General features: G+C 35.3%; 1 protein-coding gene across 1 annotated transcript in view; it reads left to right on the top strand.

Annotated features, from left to right (window-relative positions):
- RTTN (rotatin) overlaps positions 1-23,251 on the top strand; it is a 201,554-nt gene that overhangs the window by 66,390 nt on the left and 111,913 nt on the right. The window contains exons 17-25 of the mRNA XM_004461516.4: positions 457-596; positions 2,363-2,534; positions 4,518-4,617; positions 5,067-5,155; positions 5,509-5,626; positions 10,070-10,166; positions 10,801-10,869; positions 19,640-19,828; positions 20,435-20,674. Coding sequence (XP_004461573.1) covers positions 457-596; positions 2,363-2,534; positions 4,518-4,617; positions 5,067-5,155; positions 5,509-5,626; positions 10,070-10,166; positions 10,801-10,869; positions 19,640-19,828; positions 20,435-20,674 — 1,214 coding nt within the window. The remainder of the gene's footprint in view (positions 1-456; positions 597-2,362; positions 2,535-4,517; positions 4,618-5,066; positions 5,156-5,508; positions 5,627-10,069; positions 10,167-10,800; positions 10,870-19,639; positions 19,829-20,434; positions 20,675-23,251) is intronic.

Genomic DNA, 23,251 nt, shown 5'->3' with positions numbered 1-23,251 from the left:
ACAAAAACATTTACCATCCGGGCAGTAAAGGAGTGAGGGATGAGAAGGTGAAAGTAGGAAGTACTATTCTGGTATAATCCTGTTTCAGACCTTGGGTCTTGAGGCGCACTTGTCCAGTTTCATGCGAATGGTGTCTGGAGCACTGCATCTTTGTGCTATGGAAACAGGAGCTGAGGATCTGTGAACTGTTTTGTGTAGTGAATCTTGGAAAATAGAAAAATCAGCGAAGGTCAAGAGGGTTGCCATATTTTCCTGAAGTTCTCCAGCGCTCTTTAAGTGCAGGTTTACTTATGGCTTCTGACCTCATGTAAGCTGATTGTGACAAGTGCCTATTCAACCGATTTGAAAAAAATTTATGAGTTGCTTGGTAGACCAATAGGATTCTTATTTTCATTTTGAAAAGTTAAGCAATATGTATAAAATCAAACTATAAGTTTTCTTTAAAAAATCTTTTAGGGCTATGCAGACACAGAAGATACTTTGGGCAACTGTATTCTCGTTCTGAGCAAAGCAGGTTCTGAGGCAGGAGAAGGGATTCTCTCTTCCAACACCAGATTAAAGTCCATTCTGCGACTCTTGCTAGTGAAAAAGCCAGTGTAAGTATAAATGTCATCTTTTGAATATAAGAGATTAGTGGAATAAGTCTTAGAAAGTATAGTAATTATATCAATTGGTAACAGGCTAGAGCTAAAGAAGATAAAGGAAGGTGATTCTACATTATTAGAGAGAGGAAACTAATGAGTGAAATGGAATCATTTCAGGGCCCTCTTAGAAGCTATTCTGAAACATTTCCTCTGTTTTACAGCCTAATTACCCTTTGTTAGATTAGTCTGTCTTACAGCACTGCTGCACTAAGTACTGTTTAGTAGTGCAGGTTGGAGAACCATGGGAATAAATATAAGGCAAAAATTATAGAGCTGTCCCTTCTTTTCTTTTCAGAAATTGGTAGCCTCCTGGAATTAAATCCTTCTCTAAAACACTTTGTTTTGGAAAGTGAGTTATTCTTAAATTGTAATGGATCATTTGCCTCATATACATTAAATAAATGAATGGGAATAACCAGACTCTTTGGTACCCTATACCAAACCTAAAAAAATATCCTAAATTTATGCATCAGAGAAGGAGATGCATAAATATATGTCTTACATATCCCATTGCAAGCCGTCTTTCCTGGGTATTATAACTGTCCCTAAATAGACAACCTTTAATTTATAGATATCATTGCTTGGAATGTAAGGAACAAGAAAACCATCGTTTAGATATCTAGCCCTTTGTATACTTTCTTAAGGTAACGCAGCAAATGCGAGAGGGAGAATTTTGCCTGACTTCTCACTCCACCGTGGAGTCAATATTAGTCCTCTGGAGATGATATATGTGAATTTATTGCAGTGAAGTGCTGCTTTCTGTTAGAGTCAGCAAATACTTATTGAATGTGTACAATGAGCCCAAGAGCATGGTTGGCTGTGGGGATGCAGCAGGACAGAGCCATGGGCACTGCCCTCCCAGAATTTGCAGTGGCCTTGGGAAGCAGACCTTTCATCAGTTATGCTTTGTTGTCAGAAAGTGAGATAAAGGTTATGATGAGGGGGATTTCAAGGTCCCATCACCACCTACAGCAAGGAGGGTCCAGCCTTGCCTGTGGGAGGGGAAGGCCTCCTGAATGTACATTTAAATTGTTGTCGTATAAGTAATACTTGCAAGTATTAAAGTCTGGCAAAGTATAGTATAACTTAAATAGTGTCCAGTTTCCATGTCATTTTGGAACTCCTCAGAGGACTGGTGAATGGATGTAGGAGTGCTCTTGGACCACTGGATGGGTTTGCTGTTTTCCATTGCACTGTCTAGTGGCATACAGTAGTTAATCTTTTATCCAAAAGCTCCCACTTCCCTACTCAGCTATCTTAATCCTAATCTAGTCCAGATAAAATAGATTTTAATGGGAATCACTTGAAAGTATTTGCATTTTTATATTTGAGAGGAACCCGACCCCTAAAACAATACTTTCTTGCCATTGTAGTGATGCTCCACTTTAGTTATTAGTTTAATTCTTCTCCTCCAGGTTTGACCTAATTTTTGGACTATGGTCATAAGTCTGATTTTTCTGGTTAAGATAGATCACTAGAATTGAAGTCAGCAGTTTTAGATTTAATTTGCAGATTGATTTCTTGAGTCGAGTCATATTTAATCTGAGTGAATCTCTCTCTTCATTTGTAATTGTTGATGTCATTATTGGTAATGTCTCAATAAGTGTGGTTAATTATTGCACTGTGTTGATACATTATGATTCATTGTAGTTACGGTCTTATAATGTATAGACATTTGTATAAAACAAAATGTTGACTTATGTAATTTGTGTCTTTAGGGTCCGTTCCCTAGCGTTAAAGCTATTGGCTTTTCATCTTACAAATGAAGAAGGGGCTGAGAGAAAGCGCCCTTTAATAGATGCCAAAGTTCTCTCTAGAGTTACTAATTTATTTATTGTGAAAAAACAAATTGAGCTCAAATTGGATGACAGACGAGAGCTGATTATTAAGGTAACTCTAACTTTTGAGTTTATTCTGTGTGGTTATTTGATACATTTGTCTATCATGAAGTTCTGTCACATAGTTCATGTTGTATTCTTAAGTTCCTATGCCCGAGTAGCTTTAGCTGTGGTTATTCATGGTTAGTTCAAAATTGTGTACTGGCTTCATCTGGCTTCTGGATCCATTTATTTATTGAACAAATATTCCTTGAGTGCCTACTGTATGCCATGCTTCATGGCCCTTTTCATTTAGTATATACACCAGAAATACAAATTCATTTGAATAGTGTACTAAGTACAATATAAGGGCAGTCTAGCCAAAAGAAATTTTATGCTGCATTTTAAAAATGAACACATTATCACTGACACAAAACCTTTTGAGAATTCTTGTTCTTAAGTTGGGAATTGCCTATAATAGTAAGAAAAAATTTTTTATGATCAAGATTTTCAGCCTCTTAGTTTTGTACAGCGGGGGAAAAAAATACAGGAGGCAACCTCAGTTTCCCTAAGTATTACAATGCTTTTGAAATTTTGTTGTTAATCTCTTGTCTAAATCCTTAGCCCCTTACATACTTTCTGAGGTTTAACATCCATTTTCCTGTCTTTAACCTGGACTGCACTCAAATGATCCTGGACTGATGTGAAATTCTGTGAAGAAAAGCTGACCATTATCTTCATTGATTCCTTCTTGTTTTATAGCTTCTCTAGTCATTTCAAGTGTGCGTTCTCTCAATTTTTATTTGTTTAAATCAGCACACCAAATCCTGTGGTAGGGCTGCAAAGCCACATGTAACAACATGGTTTTTTATGGGGACCCACATTTAGCCATCTTCTAACCTCAGTGTTCAGGGCCATGTGATATACCTGGCAGGCAGGTTGGAGAACCTTCTACTAGCCACATACAGCTTCCTGAGTACTCAGCCGTTTGTGGTCCCTCTGTGCTTTGGGTGGTATGGAGGACAGGAAGCATTCTGGGCCTTTTTTTGTGAGTCCATACTTAGGACTGGGAGATAGCAGTGGGTGGGAGGAAGGAGGATTTTTTTTTTTAAAGATTTGTTTATTTATTTATTCCCCACCCCAGTTGTCTGTTCTCTATGTCTATTTGCTGTGTCTTCTTCTTTGTCCGCTTCTGTTATTGTCAGCGGCATGGGAATCTCTGTTTCTTTTTGTTGTGTCGTCTTGCTGTGTCAGGTCTCCGTGTGTGCGGTGCCATTCTTAAGCAGGCTGCACTTTCTTTCGCGCTGGGCGGCTCTCCTTACGGGGCCCACTTCTTACGCTTGGGGCTCCCCTATGAGGGGACAGCCCTACGTGGCACGGCACTCCTTGTGCACAGCAGCACTGTGCATGGGCCAGCTCCACACGGGTCAAGGAGGCCCGAGGTTTGAACCACGGACCTCCCATGTGGTAGATGGATACCCTAACCACTGGACCAAGTCCGCTTCCCAGGAGGATGGTTATCTCTGTTCCTTTCCTCTCCCCTTTTCATTCTGCCACCTCAGACTCTGTGAAGGCATGAAGTGACAGTCAGGGACTGGCATTAGTGGTAGCTTTGTTGGGGTGCCGGGTAGCAGGCCCCAGAGACTGTCTGCCTGAACTCTCTAAGGGGGACGCAAAGGGAGAGTACTAGGGGAATGCCACCTAGTGGCTTCTGAGAGCAGCAGGAAATTCCTGGGGTCACTTTGCTGGGCTTGCCATTCCCAGGTTAGCCTGGCGATATTTTCTGTGACTTTCTTAAGGTGGTTAACAGGATAGTAGGTTTTGAATGACTTCCTAGCCAAAATATACATTATAAGAAGAGAGGTTTATTTTATATGATGGTTTTTGTCTTGTATTCTAAGTTCTTCTCTCACCTGGGCACATTGCAAATTTTATCATAAATAATCAGATCCTTAAGAGTTGATTTTTTTGAGATTTCATTCTTCTGACTTGAATTATGAATTCCACTGGACAATTGAAAGCAGGTGAAAAATGTAGTTTTTGTTGTTGATTTTAGGTGGAGACTGTTGAAAAAGTATATGAAATCTTTACCTCGGATGATGTTGAGCTTGCTTTGAGAAGGTCAGCTGCAGAACAGTTAGCTGTAATTATGCAAGGTGATGTCTTTAAGGAAAATGGTTGCTGTGCTGCTGCTAATAGAGCTTAGATTGCTGTGTTTAGAATTCAGGGGTTGGCAAACTATGCTTGTGGGCCAGATCTGGCTTGTGGCTTGTTTTTTGTCCAGCCTGCAACCCAAGAATGGTTTTATATTTTAAAGTTTTGTAAAAAATAAAACATTTATATACTTAAACATCTAGTACTTTTTGGTCTGGATTAGCTCACATAAGTATTCTTTTTTATAGTTTTAAAAAATATTATAAAATTAGATGTGTTTGTTGCTTAAAAATTTTCAAATTGTACAGACATGTATAAAATAATTTCAGCCTAGATATGACTGTTTTTAACAGTTTAAAAGTTATGGTATCTGTTCTGTACATTTCAAAATATGTTTTTTTAAAACTGTAGAATACATTCTTTTAACTTTAGTAACCTTGTTTGTTTCCAGATATTAAAATGCATGCTGTGGTGACAAAGTTACACTTAGTTGACAAGATAATTGAGTATTTAAATCAATTTGTGGGTCAAGATGGTGAGGTAAGATTAATGTACTTAAAGGTATTTATTAATCAGATCTGAAATGAAATTCAGCTGAATTTGCATGCATACTTTGACTTTAAATCCTGAGTAACACCGTTACCTCTCATTTTTTAAATAGAGTCCCTATAAAGGAAAACCAGTTTTTAAATTTCCGTAAGATATGTAAGCAGAAATGTATACAAAGCTTATTTTCAGTGGAAAATAATTCTTAATATTAGTTTGCACTTTAGTTTAATATGATTTTGACAAAAAAGTATAAAATTTAGAGTAAGATAATAGTGGACTGCGTTTTATTTTACTTTAGAATGGATGAAATAAAATAATTGTGTTCTTTTTCCCCTGCTGGCCAGGTTATAGAGTGTATGATTCAACCATGCCTCACACTCTTAAGAAAAATTTTATGTGCTGATCCAGTTATGCGGGCTTCCCTCTCACAACAGTCTTCTTTCTTGATCCTGTTATTCAGAGGTGAATAAAATAAATTCTGCTTATGATGAAAGAATCTTAAGCTTTGTTTATTCTTTGATTGTAGGTTACATTTGTTTTCTGTTTTTCCTAATAGAAAAACAAAGTTTATTAGTGAATATTCCACTAAAAACAAAAACAAAAACAAAACCATACAGTGGAAAATGCTTAGTATTTTTGTGGAAATTTCTCTTATAATCCTGTTACTGAGTGGACCTAAGAGCCGAGAAAAGCTGAAGCCTCTGAATGTTCTTTGCACCCTGGTGCCCTGGCAGTTAACAGTTACTTTTAGAAAGGGATAAAGCTACTGCTTCTGCTATTATTGCCTTCTTTCCAAATACCTGTTTCCCTTTTCTTGTTTTGCTGATTCCTTTAGATCCTGGAACCTTTGATTTGGTATTTGATTATGTTGTTAGACTGGTATTTAGAGTATAGACTCAACCTGAGAGGGGTGGCAACTAGAATATCCTAAGCATTAATTTATTAAATTTTATGAAGTGTATGTGTGCATGTGTCTGTGTGTGTTTAATTCATTTTAATTAGATTCTAATTTATTCATGTCCTTAAATGGAAACATTCTATGTAGTTTTGCCTTTTGCTTTTCTCTTCTCAATAGAGAGCTTGGTAACATTTTGTGGTACTTTATTTCCTAGAGGTTTAGGCCATTGCTTTAAATACTGTAAGAGGCATCTTGATCATGTGTCAGTGTGCTTGATCTTGTCTGGATCCAGGTATGTAGGAGATAAATGAGGTTTATGTTCAAAATATATGATTAGAATGAAATTTTATTTTAGTACTTTCTTTTTTCCTGATGGTTTCGGCTTATGAAGTAAAAAGGACAAGGTTTGTTTAAATGACTCAATAAAGTTCCGATCCAGGTAAAGTTCTAAAAAGCCTCAGTTGTATTCAGGGTCATAAAATTCTGAGTAGGTTGTAAGATTTTTCTAGGTTCTTGCAGATTGTCTGGAAGAGCAGCAATTGTGGATCTCTTGTTTTCTTAAATCCTGATAATAATTGTCTTCCTAGTAACCTCATTCAATTGAGTTTAGTCCCTAGCTTGCCTTTTCATTTACAGTTTTGATTTAAATTATTCAATCATTCAAATACTTATGAGCACATATTTGATTCAGAAGCTCTTTCTTAGGCAACAGAGTTGTATGTAACAAATTTTCCTTCTTACCGCTATTTGTGAAACTTACTTTTGACTAGCCTGAACATGAATTGTAATATATTTCATTAACATAATTAGTGTCAGGGCAAAAGTTACGGGTTTTTTTTTAGCCAGCTACTCAAATGGGAGCTTCATTTTCTCAGCAAACATGTTCTGAGCACATACCAAGTGCTGCCTACTGCTAGGTCATTCCCTTGGCTTATATTGGTAGGGATACCTAATGACCCTCACAGAGCCTATATTATGCTATTATATAATATTTGACCAGTAAATACATAATACAGCATAATACCTGTAATGTTGGAATTTGCTGGTGCCAGAGGAAGGGCTCCTGATTAGATGGGGGAGAGGGAAAGTGTCAACGTCTTTCAGGGAACATAGCATTTAAGCCGCAACTTCAGAAACGAATAGGAGCTCAAATAGGCAAGGGAGGTCAGTTTCCAAGAAGGGGAATCCACAGTTGTGTGTGTGAGAGAGAGAATGGTGTATTTGGAGCATGGTTGGCTCTGCATTTGGGGAGTCCTGAGTGGGGGAAAAATGGGATGAGGCAGGTAGGCGCTCCACAGAAGGCCTTTTCAGTCAGATTACATGGTGGGAAGCACAGGGAATCTTACAGAAAGAATACTCTGTTGCAGCATGGAGAATTGATGGCAGGTATGTGCAATAATTGTATTAATATCTCTGACACACTTGACACTTGAATGATAAACTTTGCGATAGAATCCTACACTGAATTTTAGGGTTAGAAATGAATTTAGAGGGAAACGGACTTTGGCCCAGTGGTTGGGGCGTCCGTCTACCTCTACCACATGGGAGGTCCGCGGTTCAAGCCCCAGGCCTCCTTGACCCGTGTGGAGCTGGCCCATGCGCAGTGCTGATGTGCGCAAATGAGTGCTGTGCCACACAGGGGTGTCCCCCGCGTGGGGGAGCCCCGTGCGCAAGGAGTGTACCCGTAGGGAGAGCTGCCCAGCGCGAAGGAGAGCGCAGCCTGCCGAGGAGGAATTGCACCACCCACACTTCCCATGCCGCTGAGGACAACAGAAGCAGACAAAGAAACAAGACGCAACAAAAAAGACACAGAGAACAGACAGCCGGGGGAGGGGAGGGGAATTAAATAAATAAAAATAAATCTTTAAAAAAAAAAGAAATGAATTTAGAGATCATCTATTATACCATCTTTATCTTAGGAGTGAGGAAATTGAGGACTAGAGAGATTTAGTTACTTGCCCAAGGTCATAACCAGATAATCGTGGAGCCAGCAAAAGAATCCAAATTTCCTTACCTTTGTTTTTTGTGTTTTAAATAATTTAAAAAGTTATACATAACAAAAATTCAAACAGCATAAAGCTATGCAAAGTAAAATTCCAAGTTTTTTTCTTCATTTTCTTTTCTCAGTTTCTGCAAAGGAGAATGTTCTAGTTAGGGTTTGGCATATGTCATCTGGAAAGATCTTTTCTTTGCATACATTTTGTCATATTCATGCTATAGCACAGTATTGTGTAGCTGCTTTTTTCAACTAAAAATATTCCTTGAATATCTTTCCATGTGATTGCATATGTATGTATCTACTTAAAAAAAATAAAACTCTACTGCATAGTATTTCAGAGTTTCAATTTGCCATACTTAGGAATATTTGTTTCACATTTTTCACTGTGATAAGTCATCATGTTGTATGATCATCTTTGTGCATACAAAAGTAATTAGAATTGCTAGATCAGAAAGATTTTATAAGATACAATTGAATTCCCCTCCAATCATACCACCAATGATATATAAAAATGCTTATTTTCCTTTCAACTTTGTCAAACACTGGTTATGTGTAATTTTAACATTTTCTTTAATCATATAGGTGAAAATATTTTAATTTCTAATAATTTTTATATAATTATCTTTTCATGTTTATTTTAATACTTATTTTTTTAAGAATAAGAATTCTTCTCTGAATTGCCTTTCTGTTGCATTAATATCTTTTTTGTAGTGATTTGTAGCATTTCTTTACAAAATGTAGCATTTCTTTATCTGAATTTTGTTACTGACATTTTCTTCCAGTTTTTCTATACCTTTGACATAGGTATTATTATGTCTTTGATCTTTAAATAAGTTTCAGTATTTTATGGAAACATATAAAACTTTTCCAGTATGACAACTGGGGTTTTCATTGTGTGCTACAAGGAAGGCCTTCTCTAATCCTAAATTGGAAACATATGCTTCTGTACTTTGTCCTAATATGTTAATGTGTTGTGTAAAACTTTTAGATATTTAATCTGTGTAGAATTTATTTGGTTATTTAGTTTAAAGTAGGGATCTAAATCTTTTTTTTTCCGTATTGTCGGAAATAGCTTTGCAACAATTTCTTATGTGTTCTGAAATCTTGTTGATCATTCTGTTTTTACTGGTATGAAATGTCTACTCTATTATAAACTAAATTCTTACATGTCTTTGTTTCTTTAGCTTTAGTTCATTATTGTTTTTAATCATGCCAGTAAAAATAGAAGAATATCTTTCTTTCATTAGGGAAAAAAATCTTTAAAAACTAATTTCTTTTGCTGCTTCTCTGATTTCCTAATCCTATATTTTAAGAAAATACTGCTATGTGATTGGGACAGCCACCACACCTGTTTGTTTAGTAGTTCATAAATTCTAAGCACGGAGAATTTGGTAGCATTGGGAGCAGTACAGAGGTGGAGCCTGAGGCTTATTAATGTTAAAGGATTTGACCAGGCTCCTTAACTAACTAGTAAGTGGTAAAGCTAGTGTTCTATCTTAGTTCAGAGTACTCTCCTTTATTACCCTAGTGCTGTAATAAGCAAGAAACACAACATTTTAAACTCACATCAAAGTTCTGTGATACAAAGGGCAAAAATTATAAGCTCTTTCAATGAGGAAGTTTAGCTAGGATTGGTAAAACCTTAAAAACCGGATCAGTTTGCTTATCTGATGACCTAAAACTTGACAGCATTTACTAAATGGATCTGCAAGTGTGGTCCTGGACTCACAGCGTCTGTATAATCTGGGAGCTTATTAGAAAGGTAAAGTCTCAGGTTCCACCACAAACCTGCTGGGTAATAAACTGCTTTAACTAGCTTTCCGGGTGATTCTGATACATTTAAAGTTTGAGAGCCACTGCTCTAATGATGCCATATTTTCTGTGTGTGACACTACCTTTCTCTGAGAATGGTATATCATCCCTTCAAGTTGAAATATTTTTAACAAGAAGATCATTCTTTTTAGAAGTAAAACTATTTCATGAAATTATGTTTCTTTTTATTCCTCAGTTTCCTTGATATTCCATGCAGATCGTACTGTTGTGACTGAAGTAGGAGCATTATTTTGTCTTCTCTTATTTGATGAAATATCAAGAATGGACATGTGGTGAGTTATAAGAATTTTTAAGGTTTTTTACTCTAAGAAATTATTTATCTAAGGTTTCTGATGCAAACTTATAGCAGGGCATGGAGATTTCTGACTGAGGCATGTTTTCCATGCTAGGTATAAGTGATGGAATTTTTGGTTTGAATAAGCAGTGTGGAAAAGCCCATTTTCTCAAAAAGTTGCACTGACATTTTAATTTTGAATACTGCTAAATTCAAAATTTAAAAATGTCTGCAATTTTTTTTTCTTTTAAGTAGATTTTTAGTATGTGTCCTCTATTTTGTTTGTTCTATTTAATATTTGATTATTCTTATTTAACAAATGTCAGGGTGATGTTTAGGATGATAATATCTGACTAAGATCAATACAGGATCAGAGGGAGGGGATACACAGTTCACTGCTCACAACAACTGTCAGATTATACGAATCATTTATTATCTGAACTGCTTTTAAAAAGCGTACTTTACTCTTCACAAGCAAATTCAGGTAGTAGTGAATTATACCAAATGATAAAACCACTTGCAACTCTTGATTCAAGTTTCCGTCAAGGGACACTGAACTGCGAACAAAATTATGGTCTACTCTACTCAGTTGTTCTTTTCCTTTTTTCTTTTTTTCTTTTTTTATGAAATAGGTCTGTTAATCATCCTGATCAACCTTCATCACCGTCAGTCTTCAGTTTGCCCTTTTCCGTTGTTAGAAGGTAAAGTATTTATTTCTCTGATTTTCTGAAAGGGTAAAATATTGTTACAGAAAGGGAAATCAAAATCTACAATTTGTCACAATTTTCATTTTGTGTTTAAATCAAGTAACGTAATGCTTTCATGTTTCTTTTGCAGTACTGCTTTGGGGGTGTCAAAGTTCTCCCTCTTCAAAATCCTAATTTATGTCACCAACTTTTTTTTAACAAATCAGTTTTATTGAGACACATTAATACAGCATACAATTGATCCAAAATGTACAATCAGTGGTATTTAGTATAATCACATAGTTGTGCATTTATCACATCAGTCATTATTAGAGCATTTTCATTATGTCAGTAATAATAATAATAAGCAAAAAACAGACCACCAAACAAGAAAATTCTTCACCTCTCAGTGTCTCTCTGTTTCCCTTGCGGTACATAGCTGCGATTTCTGGCTATTCTTGCAAAATTGCTTATTTATTAAGCAGTTTTATTGAGATATATTCACATACCATAATCTATCTGAAGGGTATAATCAGTGACTTTTAGTATAATCACAATGCTGTGAATTGATCACCACAAAATATCTTAGAACCATTTCATTATTCCTCAGAGGAAAACTCCACACCCCTTTGCATGCCTTCCATAGCCCTACATAACCACTAATCAAATGTCATCCTTATAAATTGATTTATATTTACATTTTATGTAAGTAGAGTCATACAATATGCTACACAATATATTTATTTCATAGTAATGCAGTTCTACAGTCCTTTTGTGTCTGGCTTGCTTCATTCAACATAAGGTCCTCCAGTTTCATCCATGTTGTCATACGCTTTACAACTTCATTTCTTCTTACGGTTGCATAATATCCCATCGTTTGAATAAACCACAGTTTGTTTATCCATTCATCAGTTAATGGACACCTGGGTTGTTTCCAACTTTTGGCAACTGTGAATAATGCCTCTTTGAACATTGATGTGCAGATGTCTATTCTTGTGTCACTGCTTTCAGTTCTTCTGGGTAGTGGTATTGCAAGGTCACATGGCAATTCTATAATCAACTTCTTTAGGAACTGCCAAACAGTCTTCCACAGTGGCTGTACCATTCTGCATTCACACCAACACTGAATAAGTTTTCCTATCTCTTCACATCCTCTTCAACACTTGTAGTTTTCTGTCTTTTTAATAGTGGCCATTCTGATAGGTGTGAAATGAAACCTTATTGCATTTTTGATTTGCATTTCCCTAATCATTAGTGATATTGAACATTTTTTCATGTGTTTTTTGCCGTTTGTATTTCTTCTTTTGATAAATGTCTATTCAAGTCTCTTGCCCATTTTTTATTTGGGTCGATTGTCTTTTTATTGTTGAGTTGTAACATCTCTTTATATATCCTAGATATTAAACCCTTATTGGGCATGTGATTTCCAAGTATTTTCTCCCATTGAGTTGGCTGCCTTTTTACCCTTTTGGCAAAGTCCTGTGAGGTACAAAAGCATTTAATAATGAAGAGGTCCTGTTTATCTATTTTTGCTTTTGTTGCATGTGCTTTGGGTGTAAGATCCAAGAAACCACCTCCTACCACAAGGTCTTTAAGATGTTTCCCTTCATTTTCTTCCAGTAGTATTATGGTCTTGCCTTTTATATTTAGGTCTTTGATTCATTTTGAGTTGGTTCTTGTATGGGAGTGAGATAGGGGTCCTCTTTCATTTTTTGGTTATAGATATCCAGTTCTCCCAGCACTATTTGTTGAAGAGACTGTTTTGTCCCATTAACATTAATTTAGTAGGTTTGTCAAAAACCAGCTGACTGTATAGGTGAAGATTTATTTCTGGGTTCTCAGTTCTATTCCACTGATCGGTGTGTCTATCCAGTACCATGCTGTTTTGGCCACTGTAGCTTTGTAATATGTTTCAAGGTCAGGCAGAGAAATTTTTTTCATGCCACTCTTCTTTTATAGAATGCTTTTGGCTACTTGAGTGTACTTTCCCTTCCAAATGAGTTTGATAATTGCCTTTCCTATTTCTGAAAAGTAGGCTGTTGGAATTTTGATTGGTATTGCATTGAATCTATAAATCAGGATTGACGTCTCACAATATTTAGTTTTCTAATCCATGAACACGGAATGTCTTTCTATTTGTTTAGGTCTTTATTGATTTCTTTGAGCATTATTTTGTAGTTTCGTAAAAATAAATCCTCTACTTCTTGATTAAATTGATTTGTAGGTATTTGAGTCTTTTGTTGCTATTGAAATCTTATTTCCTTAAGATTGTTCGATCCCAGTGGTACAAAAACATTACTGATTTTTGAATGTTGATCTTGTATCCTGCCACTTTGCTGAACTCATTTATTAGCTCAAGTAGCTTTTTGTAGACATTTAAGAATTTTCTAAATATAGGATCGTGCCAACTGCAAATAGTGAGAGTTTTACTTCCTCTTTTCCTATTTAGATGCGTTTAATTTTTTTTCTTACCTAATTGCTGTATCTAGCACTTTTCTAGTACAGTGTTGAATAACAGTGGTGAAAGTGAGCATCCTTGTCTTGCTCCCAATCTTAGAGGGAAAGCTTTCAGCCTTTCCCCTTTGAGTACAATGTTGGCTGTGTGTTTTTCATATATGCCTTTTATCATATTGAGGGATTTTTCTTCTATTGCTATCTTTCGAAGTGTTTTCATCCATAAAGGATGCTGGATTTTGTCAAATGCATTTTCTGAGTCAATTGAGGTGATCATGTGGATTTTTTGCTTCAATTTGTTAATGTGGTGTATTATGTTGATTGATTTTCTGATGTTGAATCAGCCTTGTATACCAGGAATAAATCACACTTGGTCATGATGTATAAATCTTTTGAGATGCTGTTGGATTCGATTTGCTTGTATTTTGTTGAGAATTTTTGCATCTATGTTCATTAGAGAGATTGATCTGTCATTTTCTTTTTTTGTAGTGTCTTTTTCTGGCTTTGGTATTAGGGTGATGTTGGCTTTATAAAATGTGTTGGGAAATTTTCTCTCCTCTTCAATTTTTTGGAAGACTTTAAACAGGATTGCTATTAATACTTCTTGAAATGCTTGGTAGAATTCACCTGTAAAGCCATTTGGTCCTGGGCTTATTTTTTGGGAGATTCTTGATGATGGAGTCAGTCACTTTAAATGCGATTGGCCTGTTAAGTTCTTGTATTTTTTTGTAGCATCAGTGTAGGTTGTTTGTACATTTCTAGGAAATCGTCCATTTCATCTAGGTTGTCTAGTTTGTTGGTATATAACTTCTTATAATATCTTCTTATCCTTTTTACTTAGGTAGGTCTGTTGTAACTTCCCACCTTTCATTTCTGATTGTATTATTTGCATCTTCTCTCTTTTTTCTTTGTTAGTTTAGCGAGGGGTTTGTCAATTTTACTGATCTTCTCAAAGAGCCAGCTTTTGGTTTTGTTAATTTTCTCCCAACTTCTTTGTTTCTGCTCTAATCTTTATTATTTTTCTTTCTGCTTGCTTTGGGATTGGTTTGCTGTTCTTTTTCTAGTTTCTATAGTGGTTCAGTTAAATCTTTTGCGTTTACCTCTTCTTATAACAGGCATTTAGGGCTATTAATTTCCCTCTCAGGATTGCCTTTGGTGTATCCCATAAGTTTTGATAAATTGTTTTCTCGTGTTCATTTGTTTTAATATTTACTGATTTCTCCTCCGATTTCTTCTTTGACCCACTGATTATCTTGGAGTGTGTTGTTTAGCCTCCACACATTTTCAAATTTACCTCTTTCCTGTCTATTATCGATTTCTGGTTTCATTCCATTATGATCTGAGAAGGTGCTTTGTATAATTTCAGTCTTTTTATATTTACTGAGAGTTGCATTGTGCTGTAACACAATCCTACCTGGAGAAAGATCCATGGGCACTTGAAAGGAATGTATAACCCACTGAGTTTGGATGCAATGTTCTATATATATCTGTTAGTTCTAACTTGTTTATCATCTTCTTCAAGTTATCTGTTTCTTTGCTGATCTTCTGTCTAGTTGTTCTATCTAATGATGTGATTGATGTGTTGAAGTCTCCAACAACTATCATAGAGATGTTTATTTCTCCTTCAGTTTTACCAGAGTTCGTGTCATGTATTTTGGGACACCCTGTTAGGTACGTAGATATTTATGACTGTTACTTCTTCCTGGTGGCTTGTCCCTTTTATTAATATATTATGGCCTTCTGTATCTCTTATACCTTTTTTGCATTTAAAGTCTGTTTTGTCTGATATTAGTATAGCTACCCGTGATCTTTTTTTATTTACTGTTTGCCTGGAGTATCTTTTTCCAATCTTTCACTTTCAGCTGGTTTGTATCCCTGGGTCTAAGGTGAATCTCTTTTAAGCAGAATATGAATGTCTCATTCTTTTTTATACATTTTGTCAGTCTATATCTTTTGTTGAGGAGTATAATCCTCTCACATTCAATGATATTACATTTTAATGCATTATTTACTTTCATCTTTTTATTCTTTGGTTTTCATATGTCATATCATATTTTCTTCTGTTTTCTTACTTTTTTGTTTATCCTTTCTGTTATTCTTTCTTCTATACTCTCTTCCAAGCCTCTCTCTTCTATCTTTCTTTCAGCCTCTAAGCCTTCCTTTACTATTTCCTGGAAAGGTGGATTCTTTTTTATGAACTTTCTTAGTTTTTGTTTGTTTGTAACTACTTTCTACTCACCTTCATATTTGAAGGTTAGAAAAGAGGGAGATTGAGAAGGCGAGATCTCTCTAGTCAGGTACCAGATCCCCAGGGCACACATCGACGCTGGCTTCCCACTGGGCTTTTACCATTTATTCCCTGGTGCCCAGTCCAGAGCAGTGGTCATTTTCACTACAAGCAATGCTGTCTAGTAAAATGGTTGATATTCTATATTTATCTGATTTCCTTCAGGAAATAACCAGCACATTGGCACAAGGTCCAATTTGTCCAGGGAGAAGGAGGAAAGTTTTAATTCCCTTACTTACAGTGAATGTCATTTTTAAAATTGTTGCCCATCTGGGGTATGTGTAGTGCAATCTCACACTAGTCATGATGGTGTTTCCATTTGCTTTTCATTATTTTCTTCTTTGTACATACTTTAGACTTACCTTGCAGTTCATTTTCTAACTTATTAAAGGAGCAATCGATTGCCAGCCTTACTTTCTAAGTATGGCTCTAGGTATATCCCACACATTTTGATGTGCCATATATTTTTCATCATTCAGTTAAAAATATTTTCTGATTTACATTGTTATTTCTTCTTTGATCTGTGTGTACTTAGAGTTTTTGCTTAAGTAAAAACTTACTGCTTAATTTTTAAACATTTTGGGATTTTCTAGTTGTTTTATTATTGATTTCTAGCTAAATATCATCTTTAGAAAATATATTCCTTGATTTTAAATCTTTAGACTTGTTGAATTTTGCTTTATGGCCCAGTGGATAGTCAATTTCGTAAATGTTACCTATGTACTTGAAAATAATAGTGTGTATGCAGCATTTGTTGGATAACTATTCTGTATGCATCAAAGGAGTGTTAACTGTTTTTCATATCTCCTATATAGCTAACTTATGTGAATGTGTCTTTCCTTTTTTCTAGATAGGTATGTTAAAATATCCACTGTAACTTTGTATTGTCAATTTTTGCTAATATATTTGAGGCTATGTAATTCAGTTTATATGAATTTAGAATTTTTGAATCTTTTTTGGTGGAGGGTGTTTATTATTATGAAATATACCTCTTTATCTCTAACAATGCTTCTTCACATAGAATCTATCTGTTATTAGTATAGCTTCAATAGCTTTTACTTGTTTAATGGTTTGAATGGTTTTTCCATTCTTTTAGTTTTTAATCTTGTTGTGTCCTTAAATTTAAGGCTCTTTTCTAGCAGTTTATTGTTGAGTTTTGTGAGGTTTTTTTTTTTGTTCCAGTTGACGATATGTATCTTTTAAATGGAGTATTTTAAAATAGTACATTTACATTTAATATAACCACTGGTATTTCTGGGTATAAATCTGTTATCTTGCTACTTGCTTTCTATTTGCTAATGTGTGTGTTTTTTTTTAATTTACTCCCCCCCTTGTGGCTTGTTTGCTGTCTGCTCTACAGAGTCCATTCACTGCATGTTCTTCTGTGTTTGCTTGTCTCCCTTTGTTGCATCATCTTGCTGCGCCAGCATTCCACAGGGCATGCGCCATCAGTTCTCTGCGGGGCGTGGGCCAGCTTGCCTTCACAAGGAGTCCCTGAGACACAAACCCAGGGCCTCCCATATGGTAGACGGGAGCCCAACTGATTGAGCCACAGCCGCTTCCCTTGCTAATGTTTTTTTTTTTTTTCCCCTTTTGGTTACTCCTTTCTTGCCCTTTTCAGATTAATTTTTAAAAAATTATTTAACTTTTTTTCCTGCTGCTTACTTGTTAGGTATACATTCCTTAAATATTCTTTCATGGTTATTTCAGAGATTATAACTTGCTTCCTTAAATATAAAATAATATTTTACCACCTCCCAGACAATGCAAGGACCTTACAACACATTAACTTCATTTATTTCTTCTTCCACTTTGTGTTGCTGTAATCAAGTATTTAAATTATACATATATTTAAAATTCCACGATACATTTTTATAATTGTTATATATAGTAAATACACATTTATATTTATAACATATATCAGCCCTTTCTACTATTTCTCATTCTTTCCTACTCTTCTGTGTTTCCATCTGAGATTCTTGTCCTTTCCTAAGGAACTTCCTTGCTTTAATTTAGTGCAATTATGGTAACAATGCTTTCTGTCAGATTTTCTTTTTGATCAAAAACTTAATTTATTTTCCTGTCAGTTTGAAGAGTATTTTCACTAGGCACTGAGTTCTAGGCTGACAGTTGGATTCCATCCTTGATTGAAAAGTTAGCTCTCAGCTTTATTGTTGCTTCTTAGAAGGAAGTGGGTCACCCTCTCCATGGGGTTGCCTTCATCTGTGATACCACAGTACTTTGCATATATATCCACTGAAGCAATTACTAATGTCTTTTTTTTTTTCTTGGCTGCTTTTAAGATTTTGTCTGGATATAGTTTTCCTTGTAAATATCCACCTTGGAATACATTGAGCTTTTTGAAACTATGGTTGATGTTCTTGATCAAGTTTGAAGAAAATCTTAGCTAATAGCTCCTTAAAAATTATATCTACCCATAATTTTTATTCCTTCTGGGACTCAGGTTACATATATGTTAGATCATTTCACTAAATCCTATATATGATACTCTTTTTTTGAATTTTCAGTTTTTTTTCTTCCTTTGGTTTGGTCTATTTTCCAATAACCTATCATCCAACATTTTTCTGCTGTGTCCAATATACTATTAAATGTACCTATTGAGTTACTAATTTCAGTTATTTTTAATTTCTAAAATTTCTGTTAAGGTTTTTTTTAAAGTTTATTTTTCTTTGATAAAATTTGCCATCATGTGATGATTTTCTTGAACATGGTTATCATAGTCATTTTTAAAGTTATTGTCTGATAACTCCAATATCTTGGTCACCTGTGGCCTATTTTTAAGTGCCTGTTTGTTTTTTCATCTTTTTAGTCATTTCATGTCGTTGTTGTCCCTAGCAAACCTAGTAATTTTTTATCAAATACTGAATATGGCAAATGAAAAATTGTAGAGACTATGAGTGATGTTATCTCCCTCCATGGATAATTTAATTTTCTCCTGGCAGGCAATCAAGTTATGGGCAGATGAATTTGATTCACTTAGGGATTGAGATGAGATGATTCAGACTTGGGTTTCAGTCTTTGTGAAAGCTGGTGTACTTTTTAGTCTGCCCTTTCTTCTAGAGTATAATCCTTCAGAAGTCTAAATTGATAGCTTGGGCTGCTTACTAGCCCCCCACTTCTTGACAAGTCCTGAATATCAGTTTTTATCCCCTTAGACCCATTTGACTACCAAAAGTTCTGAACTGCTGCTTGCTGCTTGGCTGTTATACCTGAGCTACTTTGGAATCAGAAAGTACTGCATGGTATAAAGCTGTGGAGAATATAAGGCCCTGTTTATCTTCATTAGGATGGTAGTTTGATTAATAGAAGCTTTTCATTCATAGCTTGAAGTGGAGATTTCTTGATTTGCTTTTTCCTAGAGGAGTCCCTCCACTTACGTTTGCTCATGCTGGGAATTGTTTTCCGGTTAAACACTGTTAAATTACTTTTGACTGGTTAAGAGAGATTGCTTTTGGAGCTTTTCTTATATCTAAATATTTCTTTTTTCTTTTGCCGATATGTAGTTATTGAGTTTATTAATGAAGCAACTGTTCTCAAGTGAAAATAGTAAATTATGATTCAGTCACTTAAGGACCCTCGTGGTCATAGGCTATTTATTATTCATTTAACTTCTTTAAGCCTCACTTTGATCACCTGCAAAATGGATATCATAATGCCCATGCCATGTAATTGTGAATGAATTATGAATAGCATGATGAAAGCCCTTACCAGAGTGTTTGGCATAGAGCAGCCATTCAGTACACTTGCAGGGCATTAGTTATCTCTGTGAACAACTGTTATGTGAAATGGGATTCAGTAGGTCCACCGGGAAGATTCAGCAAAATGTTTTGGGGAGTTTAGAGGAGGGAGGAAGAATGATTGAAATATTGTGTAAAGCACGATAATTGTTCAAAATTGGGGCTCTGAGAGAGATCTTTGCATTACCATGGAAAGGAGGCAGAGAGTGAGCCTTCATTTGCGGCTAATTTTTTCAGTAGCATTTAAGAGTTTGAAAGCCTATAATTATCTATCCATTTTTTTAAGATATCATCTCCCAGTACATGTAGTTGGCCATCATGCTGTGAGTCCTTACTCCATAGTTTTGCCTCTGTCTGCTGAATGTGTGGCCTTGAAGCCGGTGTCAGAGATGCTGAGAATAGCTTGGAACCTGTCATGGTATCATGGAACTGAGAATCTGTTGAAGCAAGTGAACTCTGAAACCCAGATCCAAGAGTAAGCTGTTAGAGTTAGTTGAAAAAAGTATTTGCACTTAAGTAACTATAATAACCGGGTTTTGCTTTTTAAGTCAGGTAGCTTTTTCATTTGTTATGATTTAATTTATCCTTTTAACTGAAGATAATAATTTTTACTGTTTTAAAGTTTACATGCTTTTACTGCTTTAAAAAATATGACACAAGGAAACTTAAATTAAAAAGCATTGTACTTTAAACTATTTTAGAAGTTATATAGAGTTTGGTTGGTGAATAGATGTAAATAACTAGGAAAAGTGCTCTGGATTACAATAAAGGCTCAGTTAACCTTATGTATGAAATATTGTTATGATGATTGCATTTGAATATTTGGAATTTATTAAATAAAATTCCATTGTCATTGTTTTCTTATGTGAATAAAAATTACTTTTTATTTCCGTAAAGGAGGAAAAAGTCAATATGACCACATAGGTTGCTAGTGTAAAGCCCTAATATTGTCTGACACATACTATGCTATGAGTCAACCCTTAGTGGAAAGAAAATGAAGAAAAGTCAGAATTTTCATTATTGTATAATGAGAGTAAAAGTGAGCTTTTATTTAAATAGCTTTATGTTGTTCATTTTTTAGATTTTTAGGTACGCTGAAGTTATCCACAGAAGATACCCTTACTCTGAAGATAACACACACAGCTAGTGGACTAAAGGATTGCCTCCATTGCATTGTTCAGGCGGCAGCCCACCGGGAAGTTAGGGCTGCTTTCACTCGGATGAGTTTTTATCTTCTGAATGACCGATTGTCTTTAAAGGATGGCTCTGGCCCATGTGGGGCTACCTTGAAGTCCTTGGCTTGGCACACAACACTCAGCAGGTCAGTGTGGGCTCGAAGCTGCCAATTTCAAAAGCCTGGTTGAATTGTATTCGCGTTTATCTTCAGTCCTTTGAAGACAGGAATATGTATTCTTACTATTGCTATTGTGAGAAATATTTTTAATAGAAAAACTCCAGGATAAAATTTTAACTTAATCACCACATTTTGGAAGGGATTATTATTAAGTTTATAACAATTTTATTTATTGTCCTATTTTAGAAAATTTTATCTTCTCTTACAAAAGTAAATAATTAGGATCAGACCATGAATGGGAAAAACTGCATGTTTTCCTGCCAAGATTATAAATGAGTGGAGAGTCAGAGGATGGATTAGGGTTGTTACACCTATAGCAGGCTGTTTTATCTTGGTTTGCTTTTGTTTTGTTCTTAAATAAATTATGTCCTTCTTCTTTTTACTCTGAATTTTGTGAAGTTGATTGCCATGTGGAAGTCCCTTAGTAGCTATTGGGAAGGCTCTAGCTAGCTTATAAATTTAACATGTTTAACTGGTAGCAGATGGCTGCTTTGAAACAAACAAGACTTGATAAGCAGCCTTAGCAGACAGCGTTTTGTTTTAGTCTTCATGTGACTTCAGTTTTAAATGTGTAACTTTCTTATTAAATCTAATGTGTGCAGTTTTCAACATGCTAGATTAAATGAGTCTCTAAGATGTGAACTCCTTTATTTAGTTCAGCTTTAACAATTGGGATGTCTAATTAGGCAACATTTTCCAGCAGTATGCTGGAGTCAGCTAATATTGCCTTACAAGAGAGTTGATTAAATTTTTAGGATTTTTGCAAGCTGTGTTAAACACAGCCATTATTAAAAATTAAATTATACAAACTTGCAATTAAATAAATTATAGGAAAAGCAAAGGTAATAAATATGCAAAACTCATGATTTCCTTTTTATTATTATTCCTGCCATTGATATCAGTACTGTGGAAATGCTATATAATGGGGTGGTGCTGTCATCTCTTCACAACCCATGTTATATTGGTGGCTTGAAGTCAGCCCTTGTAAGGTTATTATTATTATTTTTTTTAGGAGGTAACCGGGGGTTGAACCCCAGACCTCATGTGTGAAGCAGGTGCTCAACTACTGAGCCACACCTGCTCCCTGGTAGGGTTCTTTACACCATGGAAACTGACAAGCAGCAGATCAGGACTTACCATTCCATGCCCTCTCCTCCCCCATCCCAGCCAGTTGTTAATATTTACAAGAACACCATTGCTTTTAAACATTTTTGCTAATCTAGTCTGCAGGTTAAATACATTTAATCTGTCCCTGTTTTTCAAAAGAACAGTTTAAGGTTAAATCTAATACTGTAGTTCAAAATCACTGCACCAAGTTTTCTTCTCTTGTGATTTAAAACTGTGGAAATATTATATGCAACACCACATTAAAGCAAGGATGCTCTAAGTGCAGCTCAGTAAAAGTCCCTAGAATAGTCCACATTGCTAGAGAACAGTAACTGCATGTGGGCATCGTTCTGTTACCGTGGGGTCTCCCCCAGGACTAACATCAGTGGGGTGCACAGAGTATGTATGCCCTGTGTCTGTTTTTACCTCTTATTTGGTTTATAGACTCAGGTATTTGATCACTGCTGCCTAATTTATAAGTACTGATATGTATTTCTGTGGTAGTATGTTTTACTAATCAGTGTGTCCAAAAATACCTATGACAGAATCCAGTTTTTTGGTGTGAAAAATCTAAAAAAAAATTTTCTTCTAGGAATATATGTATTAATGGAGCATTGAGAAAATTTTGTTCAGTTTTGTTTTCTCTCAGTAGAAGGCATGTTTTTGGCCAATTATCTAAGATGAGCCAACACTGTAAAGGAAGTATTTGGCAACAGAAAATTCCCTAAAAGGTGTGACTGTGCAAAGTATTGAGACATTTTTTAAAAGCTTACTTTAAATTTTTAAATATTATATACAGGTATATAAAGGAATATCATTCTAGACAAAACAGAAAATATAGTGAAGTATGATTATACTTATAAATGATTTTTAATGTATTTTAAAAATACTTAACATATTTTATGCATTTTTTATTCATAAGTATACTTCGAAGCTAATTTTAAAAATATACGATATATCCAAATGAATGTCCCCCAGACGGAGTTCTTATAGGAGTTATGTAAATTAGAATACTTCCAGCTTTGCTCAAATGTTTTTGAAATTGTCCTCTCAGTTCACCTGAACAAAGATGTAAAGAGGTCTTACATTTTGAAGTTATATTTTATTTTTCATCAAAAACAATGTTATCAAACCTAATTATCCAGAGAAGGGTTGGAATCATTTCTATGTATATATGCACACTAAAATAAAATCTACCCCAAAGAATGGCTATTTACTGCTACTGACGAGTGCATTTCAGTCAGGCAGTAAAATGTGGTCTGTAGCAGTTTGATATAGTTATAAATTCCAAAAATAGATACTGGATTATGTTTGTAAACTTGTCTGTACCTGGGCATGATTAAATTATGATTAGGGCTTTGATTGGACTATTGACAATAGGGTGTTGAGTCTCTGCCCCTTGGTGGGTGGGGACTCACAGATAAAAGGCTTGGCAAG

Source organism: Dasypus novemcinctus, chromosome 16 (genome assembly GCF_030445035.2).
Source record: "Dasypus novemcinctus isolate mDasNov1 chromosome 16, mDasNov1.1.hap2, whole genome shotgun sequence".
NCBI classification, from domain to species: domain Eukaryota; kingdom Metazoa; phylum Chordata; class Mammalia; order Cingulata; family Dasypodidae; genus Dasypus; species Dasypus novemcinctus.
Note: the sequence above shows the minus strand (reverse complement) of the source record. Positions and strands in the feature narration are given on the sequence as shown.